General features: G+C 49.3%; 2 protein-coding genes across 4 annotated transcripts; both read left to right on the top strand.

Moving 5' to 3' along the window:
* SNCG (synuclein gamma) lies at nucleotides 1–7,742 on the top strand. The gene is made up of 5 exons (XM_048945380.1): nucleotides 1–746; nucleotides 2,712–2,753; nucleotides 3,459–3,586; nucleotides 6,673–6,747; nucleotides 7,384–7,742. The coding sequence occupies exons 1-5, from the start codon at nucleotides 626–628 to the stop codon at nucleotides 7,402–7,404; spliced, it is 387 nt and encodes a 128-aa protein (XP_048801337.1). The 5' UTR covers nucleotides 1–625; the 3' UTR covers nucleotides 7,405–7,742.
* A 913-nt stretch (nucleotides 7,743–8,655) lies between these two features.
* Nucleotides 8,656–15,966, top strand: ADIRF (adipogenesis regulatory factor). 3 transcript variants are annotated; one of them, XM_048945936.1, is made up of 5 exons: nucleotides 8,656–8,868; nucleotides 12,993–13,105; nucleotides 13,487–13,697; nucleotides 15,057–15,119; nucleotides 15,429–15,966. In XM_048945936.1, the coding sequence occupies exons 3-5, from the start codon at nucleotides 13,637–13,639 to the stop codon at nucleotides 15,533–15,535; spliced, it is 231 nt and encodes a 76-aa protein (XP_048801893.1). In that variant the 5' UTR covers nucleotides 8,656–8,868; nucleotides 12,993–13,105; nucleotides 13,487–13,636; the 3' UTR covers nucleotides 15,536–15,966. The 3 variants fall into 3 exon arrangements, with proteins under 3 accessions (XP_048801893.1, XP_048801892.1, XP_048801891.1); XM_048945935.1 differs by lacking the exon at nucleotides 13,487–13,697; XM_048945934.1 differs by lacking the exon at nucleotides 13,487–13,697 and having other exon boundaries at nucleotides 15,000–15,119.

Raw genomic sequence — 15,966 nt, 5'->3', positions numbered from 1 at the left:
GGGCACAAGCGCTATCTGCTCCCCTTCTCAGTCAGCGTTTATGAGAAACCACGTTCTTGTTACTGCTTTGTGTGGGATGCATTCTGTTTACAGCTAACCTGGAGAGCTGTCCCTGTCGGGTTTATTACCAGCACTTCACATGCTTTTCTCCTCCTGAGGACCCTGAGGAGCCTGTGCTTGCTGCAGCCCTGGGCAGAGGCGCTTTCAGGAACTCAGCTCTTTGGATAAAACATCTCCTCTTGAGAGCATCCTTGAGCGAGAGCACCGCAGCGTCTTTTAAAAGCTTTATCTACCTGGAGGATTTCCAGAAAGTCTCTTACGTACCTCTGTCCTCCTCCTCTCCCCCTCCCTCCTTAAATCTTACCAGGCAGATCCATATCATTAATATTTCAGTACCAGCTGTTTGCAGGCATTGGCTACTTTGCAGTGCACTTAATCAATAAGAGCCAGAGAAGGCTGCAAGGTTTGTCTCACCATCCTCCTCCAGCAGAGGAACCGGAGCAGACACAGAGCCTGGCAGGGGAGGCAAGATCTAACAAGGGCAGGGTTGCTGACTGCAGGACCCCTCCCAAGGAGCCGCTTGCTGCTGCCCTGCACCCAGCTGCTACCCTGGGCAGCCAGAAAGATGGATGTCTTTAAGAAAGGATTTTCTATTGCTAAAGAAGGTGTGGTGGCTGCTGCAGAGAAGACCAAGCAGGGAGTGACAGAGGCTGCGGAGAAGACTAAAGAAGGTGTGATGTACGTAGGTAAGAGAGATGTTTTCAATTTGCTTTTGCGCGTGGACTGCCTCATAAATTGTCTCTGAGAAAGTCTGGTGACACTGCTGTGTGGCAGAGCTGAGGAGTGAATGGTGGGAGGTCTGGGTGATGCCCTGGCACAGAGCTGCATAATCCTAGGATGCTGCAGACATCTCGTGCCTCAGTTTCCCTAGCTGGGAGCCAGGCATAGAACCTTCTTCTGCCTGGGGATGTGGCAGCAGTGTGGTGTGGAGCAGCGGGTGTGTGACTGGCAGGTCCGTGCTGAGTGCTGGGTGCCTGCATGGTGCAGCTCACCCTCCCCCCACTGCCATCCCACTGCACCCAGGTGTGAGGTATATGCTGGCTGGCCCATGCCAATAGCCCACAGTGTCAGGAGTGGGGCTGGAGGATGCACCTGTACCCACAAACACACCCTTTGATCCTGAAATCCTTCTCTGTTTCATTGCCTGTATGCACATCAGTCTCACTTCACTAGAGATACTCACATTCATTGTGCCCCATGGGCAGGTTCTGAGAAACAGCACGACTGCTGCCCGGCCCAGAAATCCTTCAGTTACCATCATGTCTCAAACCTTCTCTGCTCAAGGTCACCCCCAGTACCTGGTTCCTGCACTGCCTGGTGCATGAGAGTACATGTCGGGATGGTCGGATGCTCCAGGTACCATCCATCTGCAGAGTCTCCTTCCCAGGCCTGCTCACCCTGGTGCCAACAGCAGCACCTGGCACAGCTTTCCTGTCCTCCAGATGTGGGAGGGTCGGGCAGTGGGAAAGTGAGCAGGCTCCTCAGATACCGTACCCACAGCTGCTGTATTTAAAACAGCTATATTGGCAATAGCTGTATGTGTAGAGACAGATTTAAATTGGAGATGAAATAAATACAAAATTTATGTGCAGCAGCCCTGGTTATGTCTTCATCCTGAATTTTTAAACGCTCAGCTCATGGCACGCTGCAAATGAACGCACGTAGCAGCTCACATTTCAGTTTGAAGCTGACTCACAAGCAAAAGGCACTCAGCATCCCTGTACGTAATTGAGGCAGCCGCAAGAGCCTGAAAATGGCTGTGTGTGAGCCAGCCTGTGGTGTTGCTCCTGCTCCCAGTGATGTTAGGAAGGAAACTTCCAAATTTCTGAACTGAATTCCTCGCATCTCCTTTGGGCAGCGCTCCGCATCTCTACGCTCTGACCTGATTTTTATATTCTCCTGGCTGTGGGGAGAGATGCAGAGCCCGCTCAGGAGATCTGAGCTCCTTACCACGGTTTCTAAAGGCTTTACAACTCAAATCGTGCAATGAGGACCGAGCATAGGCGGAGACGACGAGAGGTTTGGTAACAGCCCCAGTTCTGCCCCGCTCCGTGCTCTGCGCTGGGTCTTTCAGGGACACGAGGAGCTGCGGCAGGCGCTGGGAACGCTCACACGGGCACCCCCGCAGCCGCGGACCGACGAGCGCAAGGCGCCGGGGCGCCGCAGACTGCTCTGACGCAGCAGACGCGGCTGCCAGGCGGGGCCGGGCTGAGTCAGCGGGCGCGGCCGCAGGGCTGGGCGTTTCCTCTGCGGGGCGGCTCCGAGCCGCCGGCTGTGCCATCCCGTGCACCGCAACGCGGCCCCGGCGGCGGCTGAAATCGAAGGCCGTGGGTCGGTACGCGGCGGCGCGGCTCTCAGCTCAGTGCTCGTGCCACAAACGAGACGCGCCTCTGCTCTGCGCGCACTCTCACGCACGCACGTGGAGGTGTTCAAGGCCCGGCTGGATGAGGCCCCGGGCAGCCCGGTCAAGTATTAAATGTGGAAGTTGGTGGCCCTGCCTGTGGCGGGGAGATTCGTGATCTTTGAGGTCCCTTCCAACCCAAGCCATTCTGTGATTACCTCCAGTCAACTCTTTTTTTCATTTGGGAAATACAATTTGTTTGTGCTTGAACGCTGATGGACGGCTTGTTCCTTCTTGTTCCCTCTCACAGGTACCAAAACCAAGGAAGGCGTAGTGCAGAGTGTGACCTCAGGTAAGCACACCGCCCCGAGGGAGATGCAGATACCTGTCCTGGGTTGCACAGCCCCATCGGTTCTGCCTGACAGGGGATCCCTGGGGAATATGGGAGTCTGTGTGACCATGCATTCAGTGAACAGAGGAGCGATGGTTTGGGTCTGACACTTGCAGTGCTCTTGGATGAGAGCAGGTCAGAAACAACCAGCAGACATTACCTGGCAGACACGGCTGGTTTACAGCAGTTATGCATTTCACAGAGACAAGTTTCCCAAAATGGATGCCTGCACCAGTCCTGCTAGACGCAGCCATGGCCTGGGTGACTCCTGCTGGTCACAGGGACCCTTCTGGGAGGCCCAGGCAGCTCTGCCTTGCAAGGAGAGCAACAAATACTTTCTTTGACCAGTTCTGTGACCAAATTACTGTTTTCTACCAGCTGCATTACATCAGACAGAACAAATGAAGAGTGCTCATGGAGAGGCGCTCACAGCCTGTAGCACAAATACCTCATTTGCTTGACTGTCTCTTAGTATCTTACACTGAGTTTTTCAGTCTCCAATTGCACGTGAAGGCTGAGTGGCTTAAGTGCTTGCATTCCTCTGAGCAGCATTTCAGATGCAGGGCCAATTTTCTCCCTTATCTTAGTGCAGCCATCTTATTGTGCCTTGCTTTAGCAGCCTCTGACAGCAGTGAGCTGACTGACTTTCTGTTGTTGAAATCCCAGTTGCTGAGAAGACCAAGGAGCAGGCCAACGTGGTGGGAGAGGCAGTGGTAGCCAGCGTGAACACGGTGGCCAACAAGACAGTAGAAGGAGCAGAGACCATCGTGGCCACTACAGGAGTTGTAAAAAAGGTACGTTTGTGCCTTTGGTGGCCTGCGGAACAGAGCTTGTCTTTGGATTATGCTTTAAATATCTGCAACTGTTTACAATTGGTGATTTCACAGCAGGAAGCTCTGAGCTGGTTCAAGTGTGGAACTGAGGGCTATGTGCCTGAGCACGACATCTCCTCAGGGAAGGTCTGTCTGCCTGTTAGACAGGACACTTCCCAAGAAGTAATGAGCAGCAGCAGCTTGTGTGTGAGGCTGGCTGGGGGTCTGGTCTTCTTGCTGAGCCCGCTTGTTTTTACCCTCTTTTGAGAGCTGTGATGAATAGCGCTGGTCGTGAGGCAAGCCAGGTTAGTTACAGAACACCCAAACCCAGAATCAAAGCAAAGCAAAGCCGGCCAAAATGGGTTTAATTGTTCAGACGGTTGGCTGATGAATTTCCTGGCCTGAAAGTAAACCCATTGTGATGTGAAACAAAACTTCCACACACCGCATAAACCCTGAGAAAATAGTCCAACAAAAGTGGTTCTGAGTGACGCAAAACGTCCCCCTGAAAGCATGCAGAGAGGGCTCACACAGGAGAAGTGCTGAGCCCTGGGGATATGGTTAATCTCTGTTGTGCCAGGGAATGGTGGTGAGGCTGCAGGTATGCATGCAGCAGTCTGGATAGGGAGTGATGAGCCTTGAGTACCTTTGTGTGACCCGGTATGGCTGGCAGTGTGACCTGCTGCACTGAAGGAAACGGGCTGGGCAGCAGCAGAGCTCTGTTTGCTAATGGAAATGTGGCCAAGGACTGGCCCTCACAGCACCAGGCTCTATAGTGTGTTTTAGAGGCCTGCTGGAAAAAAAACAAACCTGTTCACAGTGTGTGAAGGGTCTGTCTGTTTGGGAGGAGGTTTTTAAAGGTATTTTACTTAAAAGCTAACACACTCTGCGCGTTCTTTTTGATTCACAAAGGATCAAGGACCATCAGTAGTGGGTTTTGTCCATGGCTCTGCACCCATCTCAGTGCCTGCAGTGGGCAGTGAGGGACTCCAGTGAGACTAACACCCGTTGAGCATCGTCATCTCTGATGAGGATTGATTTTCTTTTTTTTTTTTTTTTTTTTTGTCTGCATGACACAGCGCAAAATCTGCTGCATTGCAGACACAGCGTGGCTGGGAACAAGCACGTGTGCATACACACACTGAACCTCTCTGGTGACCAGAGAGGGTTCCCCAGCAGTTCATGTTCCCCGTGGATCTCCGTCCACCTCGACCGTCCCCATGTTTCCCTCCCATTTCTGTATGGCTCAGTTGTCAGCTTATCTCAGCACATCGGTTCTGACTGCTTTCTGTCTCGCCCCACAGAGCACGTCAGCAGGCATCAGTTATTTGTGAGAGCTGGGCAGTCCCCTTGCTCCTCCCTGCACTGGGCCCAGCACACTTGTGCTGTGTCAGTGCTGTGGCTTTCCTAACAGCTGCGCATTCAGAGTAGGAACAGTGTGTGTAGATGGCCTTCATTCTGCTCAGATGAAGATGGTTGCACCACAGGAACAAAAAGGTCATATACAGGAATCTTCCATAGTGTACATATTCTATATGAATATGTAAACAAAATCTTGAATACTGTTCCTGAAACTTTTTTTTCCTGTAACTTCTGAGTTCAGCCACTGCGTGTCTCTCTTCTCAAGCCAAAAGGTTCAATATTCCCCGTTCAGAATAGAAGAAAACAGCCCTTAGCAATCTAAATGAAAGGTTGTTTGTTTTTTTTGTTGTTGTTCTAAGTACTTTTGCTAAGACAATATATTTCTGAGGAGAAAAAGATCTGTCTGCTTGCCACTGAAGAACAGCAGTGCTGACTAGTTGCTCCGTGGTTGTATCATGCCTTTCCCTTAGACCATTTTATCCCTTTTAACGAGAGGATGAGAAGGCACTGCCCTGCGACCCAAGGTGGGCACCCATCAATTTCTGCTCCCTAGCCACAGCACAGACCCTTCCCTTGCGTGTTCCCCCAGCCCATCACCCAGACCCCATCCTGCTGATGCCTGCCTGTGCCTGCTGTTCTCTGGTCTGGGTGGGAGCGCGTGAGAAAGCAGTAGCCAGAAGAACTCCTCAGCACAGGTTGACACCTCTCCATCCTGTGATTGTGCTGGTTCCTGCTGCTGCTGCTCAGGAAAGCTCTCAGGGAGCACGGTAGCTTCCCTTTCTATAAATAGAGGTGAGTCACCATTACCCTGCTGCAGTGCAGCCTTGGCAGCGCACAGCTGAACAGACACAACAAGCAGCACAAGTTCTGAGTGGGGGGGATGTGCCCACACCACTCCTTTGGGTGCAGCTTCCTGAGCACAGATCAGCCTCTCCTTATTTTCTCATTGACAGAAGGCAGTGAAGTGACCCAAGCAGCACCATGGTGTCCCCCAGCAGCCTTAGCTCCCACTTTGTTGGGTTATTGGTATCCATCACGCAGGTGGTTTTATGTCATCAGAGTACCTGGGCTCCAAGCTAAACAAGCCCAGTTATCTCAACCTTTCCTCATAGGAGAGGTGCTCCAGCCCTCTGATCATCTTAGTGGCCCTCCTCTGGACCTGCTCCAAGAGCTCTGTGTCTTGTGTTGGGGGCCCCTGGCCTGGACACAGTACTCCAGATGGGGCCTCACAAGAGCTGAGTAGAGGGGAGCCAAGTCAGAGGATGTAGCAGTAATCATCCCAGCTAACGATGCAACGCAAATGAAGGGCACATTTCCTAGGGAAGAAGCCCTGCTGTGCTTGTCATGAGGAGCATCCGCAGATGGACTGATGGTTCTCAGAAGGCAGCTGGGGACAGTGCCCAAAGCTGCGAGGGATGCTGTTTCTGTGCTGCCTGTAGGCAGGCAATTTCATTTCCCTGTGGATCCGTCTCCCCTAGGAGCCACATGACAGCAGCCTGCAGCAGGGCGGGTGCTCAGAGAGAGTCACGATTGTGTTTGATCTCAGAGACACAAAAGAAAATGCCAGAAAAAGAACAAGATTGACCAGATGCTAAATGCGGCGTTCTGTTTGTTTGTGTAATGCTGGGGTTGCTTTGTGTGGCCTGCTCAGCCTGTCCCAGGCGGGTGATGGCAGCCGAGGCCAACATCTCCCTTGTGCCTTGCAGGAGGACCTGGCTCCGCAGCAGCCGGCGGCTGAGGGAGAGCCAGCTGCACCAGGGAGCACAGAAGGCGGTGGAGAGGTAAGGCCGTGCTGAGCTCTGCTCCCTGCCATCCCCACCTCCAGCCTGCATGTAGCTGTTCTGTGGGGCTGGCTTTCCCTCTGTGCAGTGGTGACCGTAGGCTTGCTGCACGTGAAGCCCATCGGCATTCCCATTCTCATCAGTTGTTTGGCAAAGCTCAGAGGTTCTCCATGTTTTGCTGCTTTATCAGGGCCAGGAGGTTGCCATGAGTTTTGAGATTGTCAGCTGCTGCTTCATTTTGGCTTATTTTGGAACACGAACACACACATAATAACTAATGTTTTCCTTTGGTTTGCTCAATCACATGGACTAGCTTTTGCCTGTTCTCAACCAGACTTTAGAAGACAAGTTAGATTCTGCAAAATTTTAAGCTATTTCCTTTATTTTATTTTATTTTTTAATCTACTGTTGCTACAATGCCCTCTTAAAGCCAAATGCCAGCTTTGGGTCCCATCTCAGTCCTTGAACAAGGGCAGTGGAGCTCTCATTGCCCAAATGGACAGACACTCTCCTGGTGCTCTGTCTTTTACTGGCTCAGCCTGAAGACTACCAGTGTGAATTATGCTCCTAGTTTCTCTTATACACGTTTTGTTTGTCAAAATGTGTAACTGTTTTCCTCTCTTACTTTTCTCACAGGGTGAAAATGAAGGCAATTAATCAACTTCTATCTCAAAAGTTGGAATCCCAAGAGCATACATGAAAATACTAGCTGACACTGCAGCAGGAACAGCCTGCTCTCAGCACTGTAGTCTTTCACTCACCTCATTAACCTTAATATACAATGTAAGTCAGCTTCTGGTTGTAAGGAGAGGGTGACACTGTACTGGGGGTTCCCCCCTAGCCCCCCCACATCCTTCGTGGCTTCCTGACCCCCAGCTTTGCGTGTTCTGGTGCTCCAGTTTGTTTTAGTGGGCTCACTGATCCATGGCTCATGTCCACCACCACTGGCACTTGGGGTGTCTAGGTATTGTGGAGTTTATTTTTTATTTTAACTAATAAAAAAAGTATTTGAACAAGTTTTTGTTCTGTCAGTTTTATTTGCGTGGTTTAGATCTTGGTCCTGCTAAGCTGAGGAGCTCTTTCCATGCAAACATGCCATTAAAATACAGGAGGCATCCCCAGATGGTGAGGGCCTTAGTAATGGCATCAATGAAGGAAATAATGACAACTTATTATTTCTGAAGGCAAGTGGTATGGATAGGCCAGCTGTCTGTCTATCAGGGTTGAAAAAATAGAGACTTTAAGTAAATAGAGGTTATTCACTTTTTAAGAATGTCCTTGTGTTTAAGAGGTTGCATGTGAGGGGAAATTCGAAAAAAATGAGCTTTTATAAAGGAATGTGAAAGTCATGTGGAGCTCAGCTGGCATTTGTTGTTTGCTGCGTACCCTGCACACAGCAGAGCATGAAAACCTTCTCCTGATGTCTTTGAGTATGTAATGACAGAAACACGATGGGCACAAACTGGTGAGACCTGATGTGTGACTGCAGGTCCAGGCAGGAGGGCTGTGGCGAGGTGGGTCTAGTGGCATGTTTCAGAGCAGAACTCATGGTTGAAGGAAGATTTTAAAATGCATCAATCTGTATTAATCTAAAAGTGCTGGGTTTATTCACTGACAGGCAGAGCAGCCCTGGATTCAAGAGAAGCCAGCGCAAACTGCAAAGATTGGGCTGCTTGAAATCAGAATTCTGGCATTCACTGAAGTGCATAATGATGGCAGCTGCTGGAGGCATAGCGGGAGAGACTTGCTGTAGCGTGAAAGAGAGGTATTAGCCTCTCTCACTTATTAGCTCTACATATAAGACACTGCCTTGCTGAGAGCACAGGATTTCCATTGCAGTGGGTGTTTGATCTCCACAAGGGCAGAGAACCAAAGAGCACTGCCAGAGGTAACAAGGTCCCTCAAAGGCAGCTGTGACTCACAGGTGCACACTCTTCTCTGGTGCTCTGCAAAGCATTCTCGGAATTGCCAATTAGAATAACAAAACTCAATCACAGAGTAAGGGACAGAAAGGGTCGTGATGCTCACACCCAGCAGCAGGAGGCTAGGGGCTTTGCTTTACGGTGGTGCAGCTGTATGTCCTGCTGGGCACAAGAGGAAGAGGACCACACAGGAAAGCAGGTATGCATGCTGAGCCAGCCTGTGATTCAAAATAAGGGGAAAGCCACTCCCCAAATGCGTGTTCTCTCATATAGGCTTTGCCCTCACCCAAAGCAACTTAACACAGGAAAACTGAAACTGCAGAGTGAGGAGAGCAGAAGAGCTGCTCTGCAGCAGGGAGCTCTGTGCTCATGAGAGAAGCTCTCAGCATGCCACTTGTGGACGCTGCAGCATTGTTTTTCCTGTGGGAAGGAAATGATGTAACTGATATTTACTTACCTGTAGCTCGATCTGTAATCCTGAAAGCATTGCTCAATTACTGCATAAATACCTGAATGTGGGCAGCTTCCTGGGCCGGCAGGGTTCAGCCCCTGCTGCTAGGTGCTCACGTGCTTTGCACAAGGCTGTCACCAGCCTTACAATGGGAGGCTGGGACACGGTCACCCTGTGTCACCCCACCATGTCTGGCAGCCTCCATTTCCTCCCACTGCTGCCTTAGGCCAGCCAGCACCAGGCCCCAGCCTGGGTGAGGAGAGCAGAGGGCACAGTCTGTGCTGGGGCGAGGGGAGTGAAAGCATGTCCCTGAAGGCAGAAGGGTCTGCCCTGCAGGAAGCTAAGATCCGTTAATTTTTTATTAAATGCTATATGTCTGGAGGGTTAATTTAGCTTATCTAGAACAGCTTTAGTTTGATCTTTTATATGAGTAATGCACAGCTTAGTGTTAACTCCATCTATTTGTCAGCAAATTGATCTATTTCTTGAGGTTAAATCACATTACTATGCTTACCTGGCTGCTGCAAACACAAGCCCCAGTCCTGGTGAAAGTATAATTGAACAAAGAAAAACCAACAAATGTAAACCCTTCCCACTTAATTAACCCTGTTTGACCGTTCTCATGTGTAAAACATGAGCTCTAGCTGTGACCAAGGGCCTCTCACCTCTGCTGGGTGACGCAGGCAGGAAGGCTTGTGTTACTGCTGTACCGCAGGGTGCTCAGAGGCGTGTTCTGCCATGAGTGAGGTGGGAACAGAGTTAGAGCAATTCCAAGCTTCCCTGCAGCACCTTGTATGTGACTCAGAATGACTCCAGGCTATGTGGGCTGAAAGGTGCCGGCTGGCTCCAGGCACAGCCGTGGTTCGCTAAGGAGCAAGGTGTTTGGGGTTTCTTTCTTTCTCTTTAGAGCAGACAACATGCTGCTCACCAAAGGTCATGGTGTGGAGGTACTAGCCTAGGGGGCACAGATACAGAGGAGTCTGGGCATCCAGGCAGGGAGCATCCAGGTGGGACAGGCTGCACCACCATAGGGGAGCATTGGTGACAATGCTTTCCCACACCTCAGCTCTGGCCATGCAGAGTAACTTCTAGAACAGCTCAAAATGATGAGGAAACCTCAGCATGTGGCTCTGCCTGCAGTGTGGTGCAGTGGCTGGCATTATCCAGGGTCTGACTGCAGCCTCAGCAAACACAGGGGACTGAATGAGGCAAGAGTCCAGACTAAGTTGCCACCTGTAGGCAGTTCAATTCGACCTTGCAACACATGGAGTGATGCAACTCAGCCCAGGAAACCCATTCAGGAAAAGTTAATCCATAGAAATAAGAATAGAAAACTGTAGATGTGCTCAGAGGCTGTGGCAGTGGGCCAGTACCATCAGAAATCAAGAGACTGGAGCACAGTGGCATTTGTGTTGGCATTTGGCTTTCAAAATATATTCAAAAAACTTTATACTACCCTGCCCCACCCCTAGGATTTCTTTTTCTGAGACAGCACAATTGAGAGCTGACAAGCAAAATGAGCGATCCCACAGTACTTGCTGGTTGAGTCTGTCAGGTGAGGGATAGATCGCCTCTGTGATGGTTACAGGCTATTGACAGTGTACAACAAAGTCAAAGTGAAGTCTGGGATGAACGAAGTGAACAGGCTATTGAAAAAATCATGTTTTCACCCAGGCATACAGCACAGGTTAAGTTAATCAGAGAAATACTTATTCTGGTAGATGAAAAGCTGGACATGAACCAGCAGTGTGCACTTGCAGTCCCAGAAGGCCAAGAGTATCCTGAGATGCATGAAAAGAGCAGTGAATATAAGGGAGAGTGAGGGGATTGTCCCATTCTGCTCTGCCCTTGTGAGGCTCCATCTGGAGTCCTGCGTCCAGATCTGGGGTACCCAACACGTGAAAGGCATGGAGCTGATGGAGTGGGTCCAGAGGAAGGCCACAAGGGTGCTCAGAGGGCTGGAACACCTCTCTTATGAAGAAAGATTGAGGGAGCTGGGCTTGGTTAGTTTGGAGAAGTCTCTGGGAAGACTTCGCTGTGGCCTTCCAGTACTTGAAGGGAGCTTATAAGCAGGAGGGGGACTGTTTTTTTTTACAGTCTGATAGTGATAAGGGGGAATGGCTTTAAACTGAAAGAGGGGAGATTTAGGTTAGATGTTAGGAAGAAATTCTTTTCTCAGAGGGCAGTGAGGCACTGGCGCTGCTGCTATGCAGAGAATCTGTGGGTGCCCCATTCCTGGACGTGTTCAAGGCTAGGTTGGATGCGACCCTAAGCAGCCTGAGCTGCTGGGTTGCAGCCCTGTCCATGGCAGAGGGCTTGGAGCTGGTTGGTCTTAAGGTCTTAAGCTCCAACCTAAGCCATACTGCGATTCAAAAAGCAGTGCTATCTCACAAAGTAAATACAGATGATGCATTACATTCCAATAATTTTCTGACACAGCTTCATAACTCTGCAAGCCAGCTAATGTACAGACCTCTTAGTCCTGTCAGGTGGGACTATTCATAATGTGTAGAAGTATAGAAATTGTAAGGTATATATTAGATGGGATTTCTATGTGATAGGGTGCATATCAGTGCCATATGACTATTTCTTCTATTCTGGTTTATATTATAATGACTTCACATGTCAGCTTGCAGGGGACATATGTAGTTTTCTTTCATTGGTTTTGAGCTTAGCGTTTTTGTTTGGTTGAAATCGGGATAATTATATTAAGGGTAAGAATTACATTACATCACATTACAGCCATGCTGTGCTCTCTCTAAAATACTGTTATAACACAGGGCATGTTTTATGTTCCATACAAGCATGCATTGTTGTGAGACAGACTCCACAGCCAGAGCCAGCGGGGCCCTTGAGCTGAAATCCCAATGGCACAGATGAGGGGGCAGGACATCCAGACAGTGGGGGTCCGAGCATCTCTCTTGGAGCTGTAGTGGCCCTGGTGAATGGTGGAAGCTTCAGGCTTCTCTCGTGCTTCCACTAACACAACTGCACAAAATTAACAGGTGGCAGCAGTACAGCAGAGTGCTGAAAACTGGCGAGATCTGCCTGTTTGAGGCAGTGTTGTTGTTGCTAGGTTTTCAGATTTGAGTAAGACAAGTGGACCTATGTTAATACTTTTGGAAAAAAATTGCCAAGAGACCCAAAATATTCGGTTTCTTTTATCAGAGGTTTTGCAAAGCCAACAACAAAACTGTTTGGAAAAAAAGAAGTCAGCAAGGAATTGAGAAAGGTTCATGATGGGAATGCATAACTGAAATACTAATGGCCCTGTCTGGGAGGAAGAGGGATCACTGTCTGAAGTAACAGAGAAGCAGTGCCAGTGGTGCAGAAGTTGAAAAGCACTCTGCACAGTGCCAGCCAAGCTGATGGCACGGAGGGGAGCAGTTGTGTTCAGGCTTGTTTTCTGCTGCTCGAGCTCACTTGGGTACTAATGAAGCACTGAGCTTACAAGAGCTGTCGCTTCCCACCCTAGCTTACCCACGGTGTCTTGTTCTTGTGCCCATTTCCCACCAAAAATCTTTATTCAGGAAGATGAATGTGGGTATGAGTGTGAACATCTGAACCAGGCGCTTTGTGAACTGGAATGCAGTAATGAGGAGCTGGAGCCCTTCTGCTGGCAAAGCCCTGGCCTTGCTCTGTCTGAGCACAGTGGTTTATTGGTGCAAAGTTTCTTTGTCTGCAGGATTGGTGACAGAAAATACACATTTCAAAGGCTGGTAGGGACACGTGAAATGCCACTTTTATTCAAGCAGTGATGTTAAGCAAGGAAATGATTTTAAACAATATTGCTATACCAATCAAATCAGTAATACAAAGTTATACTAGTAGACAGGCTTTGCTGTTTGGACTTGTTTTTTCCCTTCCACCAGGACTGCCAAAGCTGATCCAGCTGTCCTCCCCCCAGCCTGGCAAGGCCTCCAGCAGTGGTTGCTTCTTGCAACCCACCAGGAGCTGATAACTGGGAAGTTGTATAAAAACTCAGGTAATTAGGGCTTTCACCATCAGAGAGGATTGCATGTGACCAGAAAAGTGCACTGTGATTAAAGATGCTAAAACCCAAAGGAAGCTGGGGCTGCACCTGTGAGCCCACCACCGTGCTTGTGGAAGGAACAGGCAGCAGTCCGGGCAGGGTGAGTGCAGGATGTGCTCAGGTGCTGCTGCTGCAGTACTTTTCCAGAGCTCTTTGTGAGGAGTTCAGTGGTTTCTGTCTACTGTGGTGGAACAAGATATTTTTGCTTTGATTTTTAAAAAACAACAAACTTATAAGCAAAGACAATGCGATGAAGCAGAAATCTCCACCTGGGCACACCCTCTTTGGGAAGGGTAAAGACATCTGCTTAGAATTTCAGCTCTCATTCCTCAGGTTCAAACCCCACCCATAGCACCAACCGTCCCCAGAGCACCATCAGGACTCCTGGCACACATATAAAGGCAGACAGGCCAGGACACCCCTGGCAGTGTGCTGCACATCCCTGGTGTTGGACTTCTTGTGGCAGAGGCATCAGGAACCACCATGTCAGGTAGAGGTTTCCAGGGGCTGAAGGAGCAGGCAGAAGGAGCGGCTAAAGATGCTGGTAAGGAGGATGAACATCACTGTCTATGTGCAGGGGGTCAGTTGCTGCTTTCACTTACAGAAACCTAAATCTGAAGCTATGTTGCTAGCTCCATCGGAGTTGACAAGATCTCCAGTTCACCACCACCAATACAGACTGGGACATAAATATCCCAGTGAAGAGCTGCTGCCCTGCTGGTGAGCAGGTCACACTGAGGCAGAGCATAGCTTCTCCTTCCCTCTCTGTTCCTGGGGCTACATTTGGCCCCAGGTGCAGTTCCAGATCTCAGCTGGGCACAGGCAGCCCCCACCAGCCCACAGAGCTCTGCTGAGCATGTCAGCCTCCAGCTGTCCCCACACAGATCCTAAACTGGGTGGGTTGGGAGCTCTGGAGCCTTTGTTGGTGGTAATAAGCTTTTGTGTGTAGCATTGCATTGCTCACTGTGATCTTTTTTCATGCTTTGTGGAGTGTTCTAATCTGCTCTGCTTCCAAGAGCTGCTGTTTGCCCTTACTGTTTGCTGCTTGGCCTGAATACCAGTGTCTGCTGGTATATATTGATTGCAATGCACTGTCTGAAACAAAAAATATAAGTGTGTTCCTGCTGTATTCTTGTTCATCAGTGACCACCAGATTTTGCAGGGTTTACAAACCTGTGCGTATATTTCTGCCATAAGTATTCCTGCATTGTAGGACCAAGTACAGTGCATTGGGAGCCAACCTTGTTGTGCAATATGTAACAGCTTTTCCCTTAATTGAAACAAATCACTGTACGCACAGCTCATGGTAGCACATTATTTACAGAGTGTGTGTGCAGTCCATTCCTTTGGCAGAGGAGATAAGATGGCTGTCACTTCTCCTGCAGCCAGCACCAGCTTATATTTTGTGCAGCATCTCACTCTTTTAATGCTTTGTTTTCTGCAGCTGATCTACTCTGGTGCTAGCTCCCGCTTCTCTGTGTTTATTTAGATCTCTGTAAAGTCTCCCTTGTCCTGTCCTGTCCTGTCCTGTTCTTTTAAATGTAAAAAAAGGCACTGTACCCAAGCAGCCCATGAGGACAGTGCATGTGAGACCAAATATCTCTAGGGCTATTAACCTCTAAAAATCCATAAAAGCAAGTGTAGGGCAAAGTAAGCAACTTCACAGCCAAATGTCTCACTCCAGCTCACTGCTAACCTCTGCTTCTTCTTCTCCTTACATTTTTATCTTCTTACCATCACGGACATGTCCAGCTCCCAGGGAGTGCTGATGCCATCCCACAGCAGACACCCCACTCACCACATGCCCATGAGTGAAACCCTACAGCCCAGGCTGCATCTCTAACAGGGGCACAATCTGTCTGTAATGGGCACGTGGAAATGAACCTTTTGTCCTTAATTACAGCGAGTGCGTTGGGACAGGCTACTCAGGATGCAGTCAGCCAGATTACAGATGCCGGCCAGAAAGGTAGGTTTGGTGACTGTTTTGACCTTTCACAACACCGACGGGAAAAGATTGCAGGTGTGTTCCTTGGTAGTAGCTCTGCTCACCAGCAGATGACCCCCAGCAAGTGGCTCGCCTCCAGCTGCTGTGCCTCGTGCACAGCACTGAGCCCTGTGCCTGTTTCTTATCGCTGGACACTGGCAAGATATGCCTCTGTATTTTTATAGTAGAAACATTTTCTCACCTCCCCTCCCCATCATAAACACTGAATGAACTAGTTTGCACTTTTTTCAGGCTTTCTGCTTACGTGTTGCATTTCTCCCTCTCTTCTAGCTGTGGATAAGGCTTGTAAGACAACACAGGATGGTGTAGAAAAAGCAGCTGGGCAAGCTGCAGAAGCAATGTCTGGCTTTGGGAAAAAATGTGGATTTAAGAAATGATGTTGATGTAAGCAAGCAGTACTGCATGTCAAATCCATCTTCACAATTCCCGATTCCTCTGCGTAGAAAGCAAAAGCTATCTGAGATCTGGATAACTACTCTCTCCCCACATACAAAATCATAAGGCAGAATGCTCTCCTCATCCTACCCACAGGAAAAACGCATCTCAGTGTATCTCATAACATCTGCTCACCATGTTCTGTTCAAAGTGGGCTATAAGGCTTCAGCAGTGTTATTGCCCTGCTCTTGTAGCAGTGCAATAGTGATTGCTACATCTGTTGAATGTACTCACAAAAAAAAGCAGAACTGATACTATTCTGGAATACAGAAATATCCACATGATTAAACTAGGTTCCCTTCCAGTGATCAGAAGTTAAGCTGCTGTTGTATTTCATGTCAATTATTTGCTTATTCCATTTTGCTGTACTTTC

This window comes from Lagopus muta, chromosome 5 (genome assembly GCF_023343835.1).
Source record: "Lagopus muta isolate bLagMut1 chromosome 5, bLagMut1 primary, whole genome shotgun sequence".
Lineage (NCBI taxonomy): Eukaryota > Metazoa > Chordata > Aves > Galliformes > Phasianidae > Lagopus > Lagopus muta.
Note: the sequence above shows the minus strand (reverse complement) of the source record. Positions and strands in the feature narration are given on the sequence as shown.

Coding starts and splice junctions, on each gene's coding strand:
- SNCG (XM_048945380.1), top strand. CDS start 626: ATGGATGTCTTTAAGAAAGGATTTTCTATTGCTAAAGAAGGTGTGGTG. Junction 747..2,711: donor AGAAGGTGTGATGTACGTAG/GTAAGAGAGATG, acceptor TCCCTCTCACAG/GTACCAAAACCAAGGAAGGC. Junction 3,587..6,672: donor CTACAGGAGTTGTAAAAAAG/GTACGTTTGTGC, acceptor TGTGCCTTGCAG/GAGGACCTGGCTCCGCAGCA.
- ADIRF (XM_048945934.1), top strand. CDS start 8,768: ATGCTCACACCCAGCAGCAGGAGGCTAGGGGCTTTGCTTTACGGTGGT. Junction 8,869..12,992: donor AGGACCACACAGGAAAGCAG/GTATGCATGCTG, acceptor CCCTTCCACCAG/GACTGCCAAAGCTGATCCAG. Junction 15,120..15,428: donor TACAGATGCCGGCCAGAAAG/GTAGGTTTGGTG, acceptor CCTCTCTTCTAG/CTGTGGATAAGGCTTGTAAG.